The sequence below is a fragment of the Rhineura floridana genome, chromosome 19 (assembly GCF_030035675.1).
Source record: "Rhineura floridana isolate rRhiFlo1 chromosome 19, rRhiFlo1.hap2, whole genome shotgun sequence".
Taxonomy (NCBI): Eukaryota; Metazoa; Chordata; class Lepidosauria; order Squamata; family Rhineuridae; genus Rhineura; species Rhineura floridana.
The window spans coordinates 4,712,139-4,724,703 of NC_084498.1; the positions used below are offsets into that span (position 1 = coordinate 4,712,139).

General features: G+C 36.3%; 1 protein-coding gene across 4 annotated transcripts in view; it reads left to right on the forward strand.

Annotated features, from left to right (window-relative positions):
* The window catches only part of TMEM116 (transmembrane protein 116), a 72,649-nt gene that overhangs the window by 22,371 nt on the left and 37,713 nt on the right, over nucleotides 1–12,565 (forward strand). For all 4 annotated transcript variants that reach the window (XM_061602707.1, XM_061602704.1, XM_061602706.1 and 1 more), the window contains exon 5: nucleotides 11,729–11,833. In XM_061602707.1, coding sequence (XP_061458691.1) covers nucleotides 11,729–11,833 — 105 coding nt within the window. The remainder of the gene's footprint in view (nucleotides 1–11,728; nucleotides 11,834–12,565) is intronic.

Consider the following 12,565-nt stretch of genomic DNA (forward strand, 5'->3'; position numbering starts at 1 on the left):
AAAATGGTTGGGTTTTTTTCCTGTTTATCTGAAAATCTGATAAATTGAGTAAGTATATAGCTTTCAGGGTTTTTTCTCTTGTGTGCAAAAGTCAAACCCTGTTGACTTTGAAGAGGGCTGTTGAAGAGGGCAGTGCTTTGAAAACCTTTCCAATATGAAGCTTTAATCCAATACTCGCTTTTCTGGGAGTAAAGCTGCAGTGATAATCCCACATACCCAGAATAAACCCCATTGAATTCAGTAGGACTTAATTTTGAGTAGACATGGTTAGGATTGTGCTGTAAATTAATGGGACATTTGAGTGAACATAGCAAAGAATTGTGTTTGTGTTGTAAATCTTTCTCTCCCCATCCAATCCTATTTTTTAAAGCCATTAGTCAGGGCTTACTTAGGCACCACAGTTTTTATTATGTAGGAAACTAATACTGATTTTTTTAAAAATTGTTCTGCCATGACCAACTGGTTTGACAATAAACTATTATATGGGGTGTATGTATTTTTACATCTCCAGTGTGTGTGTGTATATATGGAGTATTTCCAACAACCCTGTAAAGTAGGGTAGGTGATTGGAAACCAAGGCAGTTCACAATAAGAAATAAATCCCTTTAAAATCCAATAACCATAAAACAAGTATAAACAGTTGCAAAACAGCTTAAAGTGGCATGATTCTGAATTTTGGGTTGGGTGAATGTTTATTTAATTATTTGATTTATATCCCACCCTTCCTCTCAGTAGGAGCCCAGGACGGCAAACAAAAGTACTACAAATACTTTAAAACATCATAAAAACAGACTTTAAAATATATTAAAACAAAACATCTTTAAAAACATTTTAAAACAATCTTTAAAAACATCTTTTTTAAAAAAAGAAAAGGTTTAGAATCATAGAATCATAGAGTTGGAAAGGGCCTTGTAGGCCATCGAGCCCAACCCCCTGCTCACAGCAGGAAATCCACAGCTAGAGCATCTCCCGCAGATAGCTGTCCAGCCTCTGCTTGAAGACATCCAGCAAAGGGGATCCCACCACCTCCCTAAGCAGTCGGTTCCATTGCCGAACTGCCCTTACTGTCAAGAAGTTCCTTCTAATGTCCAATCTGAATCTACGCTCCTGCAACTTAAAAGCATATTAAAAAGCAATTCCCACAGAGAGGCAGACTGGGATAAGGTCTCAACTTAAAAGGCTTGTTGAAAGAACAAGTTCCTTATCACCTAAGGGCTGCAGTCACTGCACACTTCCCTGTTTGAGTAAGCCCCATTTAATATATTGAGACTTGCTTCTGAGTAAACAAACATAGGATTGCACTATAAATATCTTTACAGGTTGTATAAATAATATAATTTATAGTCATGCTTATATAAATATTTCTTCATATTTTGTCCCAATTAATTACTGTAAACCACCCAGAGAGCTTCAGCTATGGGGCGGTATATAAATGTAATAAATAAGTAATAAGTATTTGATTTCACACTATGGTTGTATATTATTTCCTCTACATTTTAAATGTGCTCTTCTTCCTTGGGGTGGTCAAGGTTCTCCGTTGTTTTCACCTTGAGGGGCAGATAGGCTGCAAAATGGTGAGTAGCCCATGGTAACCCAGTACATTTTATAGCTCATTTCCATTTTGAAAATTAATTAAAACAATTTACATACAGGCAAAGTTTATTAAGTAAATCCACACAATACATTTAAAGCGCATCCAACTCACATCTAGATTGTGTGACTTCCCCTAAAGAATCCTGGGAATTGTAGTTTTCCCCTCACAGTTATAGTTCTCAGTCTCACCACCCTTAACAAACTGCAGTTCCCATGATTCTGTGGTGGGATTCATGTGCTTCAAATGGGTATTGAATGTGTTTTAAATGAATGGTGTGGATCTTCCCTAGGTATAATGTGCATTCAAGAGTGAATTGAAAAGAACAATTTTATAGAGTTTTTTTTAATCAGGGGAAGGGTTGTAGCTCATTGGCAGGGCACATGCTTTGCATGCAAAGGTCCAAAATTCAGTCTCTGGAAGAGACTATTGCCTGGAATCCTGGAGAGCCAACGCTAGTCCATGTCATCAGTACTGAGCTAGATGGTACCAAATAGCCTGGTTCAGTATAAGGCAGATACCTTTGTTCCTAAAAGTGGGAAGAGACTCATGACCCACAGTGACTCCAAAATTTATTTATGTATTTTATTTACAACATTTATATACATTTATTCTAAAAAAAATCTCAAAGTGGTTTACAGAAAGAATTAAACAATAAAATAATTGGCAAAAACAGTTAAAGACAGGTATTTAAAATCATTAAAAATAATAAAACCAACAATGAGTTAAAAACAGATTTAAAAACACAATAACTTCTACATGCTAAAATGTTTTTAGCAGCTGCTGAAAAGAGGCGCCTGCCTAATGTCAATAGACAGGGAGTTCCAAAGCATAGGTGCTGCCACATTAAAGGACTGATTTCTAAAAGAGCAGAACAAGTACTATGTGGCACCCATAACATGGAAAGCACAGCTTGAACTTGGCCTGGTAGCAAATCAGCAACCAGTCCAGATTTCATTTTTTTTTTTTATATAGTTTTTATTCAAATTTTTCCAAAAAACAAACAAAACAAAGTAAGAAAAAACATAACAATACTACAACAAAAAATAAAAATAAAATGGTTGACTTCCGATTTGTCACAGATCAGCTATAAGTATATAATATACATCAAACCTGTCCCTTAATATGTACATACAGAATCCCTTTTCTCCATAAGCTGTCTTAATTAATCATCAAATCCCAGTATCATCATTTTATTTTGATCTTTCGACAAAAAGTCTAAGAGAGGCTTCCAATCCTTAAGGAATGTATCTGTCGATTTTTCTCTAAGTAAACACGTCAATTTATCCATTTCTACTAAGTCCATTAATTTCAGTAGCCATTCTTCCATTGTTGGTATTGATTCCATTTTCCACTTTTGTGCATATAATAATCTTGCTGCCGTAATCATATATAATAATATTCTTCCATATTTCTTTTCTATTTGTTTATCCATAAAACCCAGTAAAAAAAATTCTGGTTTTGACTGAATATTTATCTTTAAAATTTTTTGCATCTTCCTACCTATCTGTGCCCAGAATAATTTCGCCTTTTTACATGACCACCACATATGATAAAAAGATCCTTCTTGTTGTTTACATTTCCAACAAACATTAGAGACATTACTATACATTTTTGACAGCTTTTCTGGAGTCATGTACCAACGGTACATCATTTTATAAAAATTTTCTTTAAGATTATAACATAATGTAAATTTCAAGCCTTTTTTCCACATATTTTCCCATTGATCCATTTGTATGTTATGACCAAAATTTTTTGCCCACTTTACCATGCACTCTTTTACTTGTTCTTCCTCCATATCCATTTTCAATAAAAGTTTATACATTTTTGCAATTATGTTTTCATCATTTGTATACAAACCTATTTCAAAATCAGATTTACTTATTTCAAACCCATACATTTTCTTGTCCATTTTATATCTTTCTAACAATTGTAAATAGGCAAACCAATGAAAACTATATCCTTCCTTTATCAATTGTTCTCTCTCTTTCATTGTGTATTCTCCATGTACATTTTCTAATAGTTCTTGATAAGTTAACCATTTCTCTTTTCCAGACATTTCTCTTCTATAAAACGCTTCTTGACTTGAGACACATAATGGTATTTTCGAATAAAGCCTTGGTTTGTATCTATTCCATATTTTCAACAGAGAACGTCTTATAAAATGATTGTTAAAGTCTACGTTTACTTTTACTTTGTCATACCATAGATATCCATGCCATCCCCACTTCAGATTGTGGCCCTCCAAATCCAATAGTCTTTTATTCCTCAATAAGATCCATTCCTTTATCCAGACTAAACAGCAGGCAGCAAAATAAAGTCTCAAATTTGGTAATCCCAGTCCTCCTCTTTCTTTAGCGTCTTGAAGTAATTTAAATTTAACTCTTGGTTTTTTTCCTTGCCATACAAATTTAGAAATATCTTTTTGCCATTGTTTAAAAGGTAAATCAGAGGATATTACAGGTATTGTTTGAAACAAAAACATCATTCTCGGTAATACATTCATTTTTATCACAGATATTCTACCCATTAATGACAGTTGTAGTTTATCCCATCTTAGCAAGTCTTTCTTAATCTCTGTCCATAATTTTTCGTAATTATTATGAAACAGCTTTGAGTTTTTATTTGTCATGATGATGCCTAGATATTTCAACTTTTTTTCTATTGTAAAATCTGTCTTGTCCATTAACTCTTTCTGTTCCCTTAAAGTTAAATTTTTCACCAACATCTTTGTTTTTTGATTGTTGATCTTAAATCCTGCTAACGGTCCAAATTCTTTTAATTTGTCCATCAATATATGAATTCCTTCCAAAGGGTTTTCTAGTACAATTATCAAATCATCAGCAAATGCTCTCAATTTATATTCTTCTTTTTTTATTTTTAATCCCGAAATCCTTTTATCTTGCCTTATATCTCTAAGCAGCACTTCTAAAACCAGAATAAATAAAAGGGGAGATAATGGACATCCCTGTCTTGTACCCTTTTGTATTTCACATGAATCCGTTAAGTCTCCATTAACAATTATCTGGGCCTTCTGTGATGTATAAATCGATCTGATCCATTTTATAAAGTTGTCTCCAAAATCCATTTGCTCCAAAACCTGGAACATAAATTTCCAATTCAAATTATCAAATGCTTTTTCAGCATCTAAAAAAATCAAAGCTGCTTGTTTATCATTTCGTTGTTCTAAATATTCCAACACATTCAAAACATTCCTGACGTTGTCACGTAATTGTCTTTTAGGTAAAAACCCTGATTGATCTTCCTGAATAAATTGTTGCAATATTATTTTCAATCTTTCAGCCAAAATCATTGTAAAAATTTTATAGTCATTATTCAGTAGAGATATTGGCCGATAATTTTTTGTTTTAGTTAAATCTTGGTCCTCTTTAGGTATTAATGTTATATTAGCATTTTTCCAACTATCCGGTATCTTTCCCTCTTGCAAAATAGAATTCATTGTAGACTGTAAGGGTAGCAAGAGTTCTTCCTCCAAACATTTATAATACATTGCAGATAGCCCATCTGGTCCTGGCGCCTTTCCTAATTTAATTTTATTTATAGCTTCAGATATCTCTCTTGACGTAATAGGGCCATTAATAACTTGTCTCTGAAAATCTGTAATTTTCGGCAAATTCTGTTTAGATAAATACTCTTCTATTTTTTCAGATGGAATTTCTTGACACTTATACAATGTTGAGTAATATTGATGAAAAATCTTTTTGATTTTTACATTATCTGTCAGCGTCTCATCTCCTTCTTGTATCTTTAAAATAATATTTTTTTGACGTTCTTTTCTTAATTTATATGCTAACCATTTCCCAGGTTTATTTGCAAATTCAAAAGTCCTTTGTTTAGCAAAATTTAATTTCCTTTCAATTTCTCTAACTGTCAACATTGATACTTGCTTCTGTAACATTTTAATTTGATTTACAATAGAAACTTTAGCTGGATTCTTTTTCAATTCTTCCTCTTTTTGTTTTATTTCTTCCAAAATTAATTGCATTTTCTGTTGTTTCTTTTTTTTTAATTCAGAATTACATTTAATAAAGTATCCCCTCATAAATGCCTTACTAGTATCCCAAACAATATTTTCACTTGTTCCTTTATATAAATTATATTCAAAGAACTCCTTTAATTTCTTCTTACATTCTTGTACTACTTTATCATTCTGTAATAAAGATTCATTTAGTCTCCATCTAAATCCAAGATTTTTTTTTTTTAAAGTTAATATCACAGGATTGTGGTCCGAAAAAGTTTTTGGTAATATATCCATTTTAAAAATATCCTTCGCTAAAATTTTTGACATCCAAATCATATCAATCCTCGAAAATGTTTTATGTCTTTCTGAAAAATAAGTAAATTCCTTTGCATTATCATTTATATATCTCCAGGTATCCACCAATTCTAAATGTTCCATGAGTTCAAAACAAATCTTCGGTAATTTACCTTGTGTCTCTTTGATATTTTTTTCAGAAAGCCTATCAATTTTTGGTGAGATTACCCCATTCCAGTCACCCATGACACACCAATGCTCATATGAAAACTCTGACAATTTTTCCATAAGTCCTGTATAAAACCTTGTTTTATCTTCATTGGGGGCATAAATACCCACTATCAAAATGTTTGTACCTTGTAAAGTAATTTCAACCCCCACAAATCTACCACTATCGTCCAATAATACCAATTTAGGAAGCAATTGTGGGTTAATATAGAGAACAACTCCATTTTTTTTTTTTGGTCCAGCTGAAATAAATTCTTCACCCAAATTTTTACAAATCAAATATTTGGAATCTTTCTTCTGAATATGAGTTTCTTGTAAACAAATTATATCCAATTTTAATTTTTTCAAATAATGAAACACTTTCTTTCTCTTCTGCGCCGTGTTGGCTCCATTTATATTCCAAGTTAGGTATTTGTAATCCATCATTAAGCGTGTATTTTAAAATTTGCCTGATGCTCCTTTTGATCCATCATCTTCCTTCCCCTCCTCTGCATATCCTTGTTGACTTTGTTTCCCAGGAACTATATCCATATCTTTGAGTTTATCTTCTTCCATATCTTTTGAAGCTTTTCTCAAGAAGTCCCTTGCTTTTTGAACAGTATTCAGTCTGTATTTCTGTTGTCTGAATGTAAAAATCACTCCTTCTGGAACGTCCCACCTAAATTGAATTTTGCATTGCTTAAGTTTTTCTGTAAGGAAAGCATATTCTTTTCTCTTACGTAAAAGTCTAATAGGAATTTCCTTCATCACCAGTATTTCCTTACCATCAATTTTAAAGGTATATTTAAAGTGTTGCTGTAAAACCATATCTCTGGTCGTCTTCTTTACGAAATGAACAAGCACATCTCTTGGAATTTTTTTCATTGTTGCATATCTGGAGTTAATTCTATAAACTTTGTCTATTTCAAATTCCATCCTATCTTCATTCAAGTCCAGAAATTTTACTAAAGCATTAACAATTTTATCTCTAATGTCTTCACCTGTTTCCTCAGGGATTGCACGGAATCTCAAACAATGCTCTTTATTTCTCATTTCAGTCACAGCTAAATAGTCCAAATTTTTTTCTAGTTCCAGATTTGGTATATCTGTTCTATTCTCCAAGGTTTGTACCTTTTCTTTAGTATTTTTTGCATCTTCCTTTATTTGCCCAATTGTCCCTTTAATCTCATCCACTTGTATTTTAATATAGTCTTTTATATCTGTCAATTCAGTTTTCATTTCCTGTTTCATTTCCTGTTTTATAGCATTAATCCCTTCCATTATTTTTTGAAACATTTCTGGGGGTATATCCTCTTCCTGTGTATCAATAGAACCTCTTCGCCCCTGGGCCTTGGTTGTTTTTTTAGTTGTCATTTTCAAAAAGAGGCCTTTAATTTCTAATATTAATCACTGTTTCAGAACCTAAGGGCAGTCTATTTCTTTTCTTTTTTTCCCTCCACCAAAAAGAAGAGTTAATATTCCAGGCCTATTATTGAAATCCAGCCAGCACAACACAGTCCTTATCTGCTTCCAAGAATGCAAAACAATTCTGGTTGCCAAGACTAAACAATTAGTAGCATATACGAGCAGCGGATTCATCCAACAAGAAATAGTCCAAAGAGAAAAATAGTCCAAAATATAATAATTACCTCTCATCCGTTTTTAAACTTTAAAAGTCCAAATTCAAGCCAGCTTTTTGTCGTAAAAAAAGTATATAAGTTGTTTATATTTTCTTTCTTCCTTAATTATATTTAAAAGAGAAAAAGTATGACTCACCTAGGTTTCTCAATTGCTGATTCATAAACAAATCCCTTTTATTGCAGTAATTTAAGCCGAATGATAAGGTTTAGGCAGAAGTGGGCTCGCTGGTTAAGAACGTTTTTTTTGAGAGAAGAAAAAACGCTTCGCTTTATTCCAGTTCAGCTTGCGTGGAATTCCTGACTCCGTCTTCAGCCGATCGGCTTGCCTTCTTATCTCAGGAATTTCCTGATCAATTCCAGCCGCCGACAGCTCAACGAAGTCTTGTGGAAGATCTGATCGGTTCTCCTATACCTTGGAGAACATTTAGGCCAGTCCAAGATTCCTCTTGGCTGGCTTTTAACCTGAAAAAAGCTTCCTCTGAGGCAGAGCTCCCTCAGAGACAACCACCAGCCAGCACCACTTCCCGGAAGTCACCCAGCAACCAGTCCAGATTTCAGAGCAGAGGTATTATGTGCTGATAGGGTCTCACTCTTGTCAACAATCGTGCCACAGCATTCTGTACTAACTGCAGCCCCTGGGTCAGGTTGTGCTGTGCATGGGGATTTCTGTGACCTTGGCTGACTGGCTGCCAGGATTTTTTTAGTTTTGTTTATGAATCCTGACTGGTTGTGGGATGCTGAGTTGTCTGCCTTACTCATAGGAATCTTTTTGTGTTTGGTATTGTATTGCATTTAGGAAAGCATCACTGTATTTTGTTTTTCTTTTTCTATTTGCATTTCATTTACCTCTGACCTCACTCCCTTACATCCATAGAAGCAACAACTGGTTCCATGTGGTCAGCTCAGCCCCCTTAAACCCACTGATGATGCACCTTGTTGGTTGCATGACGGTTTGTTTCTTGCCCAATAGTGGTAAAAGAAAATTCACATATTTGGAAGTGTGGCTGCAATTGTTGTTCCCAAGCTGCTGCCTATGAAGGTAGACCAAACCATGTGTGTTTTCTCTCTGTCAGTTATTACTCACTGGAATTGGGTTGGCTGTCAAAGTGATTTTATAGCAGCTCACAGGATAGACAGAAAGGGTAGAAAATCTTCTTACTCATTTCTCAACCTCTTTCTGAAGTGAAGGGTCAAATCTGTAGTTTGGAGCAGCCATGTTAAAAGGTAGGGGCAGGACATTCCAGGCAGGGGGTTGCCAACCCTGCTTTGAAATGGATATCTTTTCAGAGGATCCCTAGTCAAGCTTTACCAACAGCACAATCCAAACTATTTCTCCTCAGAAGTAAGTCCTGTTGAGTTCTATGGGGCTTAGTCCCTTAGTGTGTTTAGAATTGCAGCCTTCAGGGGCATCCATCTTTAGTCCTGAGTGCTCCCATCTAACATCTCCACAACACTAGTCTCCTTTCTTCCTATAATGGCCTTCTGGTGACTGCCCTGCCCTGAGGGCACTTAAACCCTTCTTGCTGAAAGCAGGTAGGCTAGAGTAAATGTCCCCTACCCAGGCTCCATCTTTTAACTAAGATTTCTATCTTAATTTCCAATCAGAGAAATGTTTTTGTTTTAATTGTATGCTCCAAGCATCTGTGATTGATGCTTAATGTATTATGCTTAATGACATCACTAGGGGCCCCCGTGTCATCACTCGGGCCCACCCCTGAAATCTCAGAGTTTGAGGTGCTTCTGACCTGGCAACCCTATTTAGGGTCCACCCTGTTCTCTTGACAGTAATTCACTTCACACTGATTTTAATGTTTAATGTTTAAAATAAAATAAAATAAATTTTAAAAATAAAGAGTAGTAATAAATCTGCCCCGGGATCTTATGGTGAAAGGTGGCTATGAAATCAATACAAGAACAACAGCGGCACTTAAAATGACTCAGAGTACAGACCCATGATACAAATTTGCCCCTGGGCTAGTTAAGATGGGCTGAAAGTCTTTGCAGCACATGCAGGCACATTGTAAGCAATTTTTAAAAAGTGAGGCTTAAGAAAAGGAGAGAGAGGGCAGGAAATCCGGGGCCCAGTGCGAAAGACGCTGGTGCTTACGACCGCCTAACAACGCCCCTGAGTTGTCTGGGTCTGCCTGGTTGTTTCCATGTGCTGCCCCTAATCCAGAATTGCCAACGCACCGCTTATATTTTGAGCTCCCTCTTCTGTCCTATCCAAATGTGGCTTCCATGCCCCATTGAAACGCAGCAAGGTCCTCGTGTGGCCGTTGTACAAGTCACCTGCTCCCCCATCAATTAAATCCAAGCGACCTAGAAAGCATTTAACAAAATTCCACTCCATTTGACTGGCACAATGGAAGGGAAAATGCAAAGCAGTTATAATTACGGGGTGGAAAAGGGCCCGGGGGGGAAGGGGAGAGAGGAAGGAAGAAAACATAAAAGCCCAGCAGGATTGGATCAAGAGTCTATCTGGCCCACCATACTATACTGAACAGTGCTGGGCCAGATGCCTTTGGGAAGTTCACACAAGGCAAGCGTCAGGGTGATGGCCAACTCTTGCCATCCGTCCGTGCCCTCTGTTGTTCAGAGGCGTATTATCTGCTTGACTGCTTCTGCACATGGAGGTTCCACATAGCTGCAGAAGCTAATAGTGGCAGACCTCTCTTCCTTATCCTTGAATTTCTCTAATCCTTTTAAAAAGCTACCTGAGCCAGTGACCGTCACCACCACTTCATATGACAGTGAGTTCCACAAGCCCCCGAAGTAGGATATGTTGCTCATGAAAATGTTTTCTTTTGTCTATCCTGAATCCATTACTGATAGTTTTGTGGATTGGATGACCCCATTGAGATCTAGTGAGAGAAGGGTGAGCACTTCTCTCTCTATCTCCACTCTCCATGCTCTTTGTAATATTATAAAATTCTAAAACGTTCCTCTGCTTTTTTAATAAAGGATGTGAGTAGGGGGGGGAAAGTGCAGAGGAGCCCAAACTCCAGCTGAGATTCCAGAGGCTAACACTGCCCCAGGCTGTTTTAAGAGTAATAAACACACCTTTTTCGATCTTGGTTTTTTAAATTTAAATTTTAATATTTTTTCTAGGTTGTTTTTTTCTTATGATTATGGTTATTGTGGCATGCACAAACTGGGAAAGCAAATCCAGGAATATTCCAGTCATTTTGAAATGCAAACAGCCTCTTAAAACCACAAACCCTCCAATTCCATGTAATTGGAGTACAGGTCACAGAATTCAGCATCCTGAAAATAGCAAGTTTCAGGTTTTATTTTGTTTTGTTTTTAAAGCAAGTGTCTAGTCCTTAAGGTGATGAAAATCGTTTTGACACTATGCAGGCAATTCCTAGTGAAATCTCAAGAGAGCCTGGAGAGAAGTGAGTTGAGCAGGATTCCAAGCGGCCATAGATTCCAAGTTTACATGGTGTGATTGCAGAGTTGTGAACTATACTTGTTGCAGTTCATAACTTTATTATTTATTTATTTATTAAATTTATATCCAGCCCTTCTTTCCAGAAGATGCCCAGGGCAGCAAACAAAAACACTAAAAGTGCTTTAAAATATCTTAAAAACAAAAGACTTTAAAACATATTAAAATAAAACAGCTTTAAAAAACAGCTTTAAAAGCATCTTAAATAACAATTCCAGCACAGCACAGACTTGGATAAGGTCTCTACTTCAAAGGCTTGATGAAAGAAGAAGATCTTCAGTAGGCGCTGAAGGCAACAGAGCCTGTCTAATATTTCAGGGGAGGGGATTCCAAAGTGTCGGTGCCACTACGCTAAAGGTCCGCTTCCTATGTTGTGTGGAACGGACCTCCTGATAAGATGTTATCTGCAGGAGGCCCTCACCTGCAGAGCGCAGTGCTTGACTGGGTATATAAGGGGTAAGATGATTTTTTAGGGATCCTGGTCCCAAGCTGCGTAGGACTTTGTACACCAAAACTAGAACCTTGAGGTTTTAGCATAACAATATCATTTTCTTGCTTTTCCCCAGATCTTCTATGTTGCGTCTTTTCTGTACACTGTCAATTACACCTGGTATCTTTACATGGACTTGAAGATGAAATATAACCAGAATCTACAAAACCGGCCACCTCAGGTAAGGCTTGTTTCGGCAACCATTTGTACATTTTTATGCAGGGCTGGGGACATTCTCTGTTTAAAAATAAACCAGAACAAACGCCAAATGCACCCTAACATGTTATGCTAATTAAGCCAAAAAATAAAAAGTATTGTTAGGATGATCACAACATGTAGGGTTGCTAGGGGTCCTAGTCTGCAGAGGATAGTCCTCTGTTTGAAGTTGTGCTCTGTTCGAAGGTCTGTCTTGGTCCAAGTCTGGTTTAAAGGTAAACAGCCATAAGGAGGGAGAGGAGGATGAAGGGCTTTAAAGCAGACCATCAACATTTAGCACTTCGATAACAGAACGAGCCAGGCACACCGGTCATGTGGTCACGGTCTTCCCCACTCTAGTGAAATGAATTTTCTTTGTATAAGTCAACATATGTAAGTCAACATATGTAAAATCAATGCAAATCTGTATCCCCTTTGTCCCCTTTTTTGGTGGGGAGGGGGTGTATAAGTGGCCACCCTGACAACATGGTATGTGGACATGAAAACTGTCCAAAATGTTATGGACAGAAACTGAGACCATCTTGTCTGCTTGTAACTTCTACAATGCAATCCTCTCTGTCCATCGTGCTCTGTCAATCAACTGATTGTCACTTTCTTGCTTTCCAGGATAATTGCAGTGCACAATTATTAAAAAGCAAAGATGTTTGCTCTTCGGTTAACTATCTGCTAGACGAAAACATAATTGACCTGTAATGTG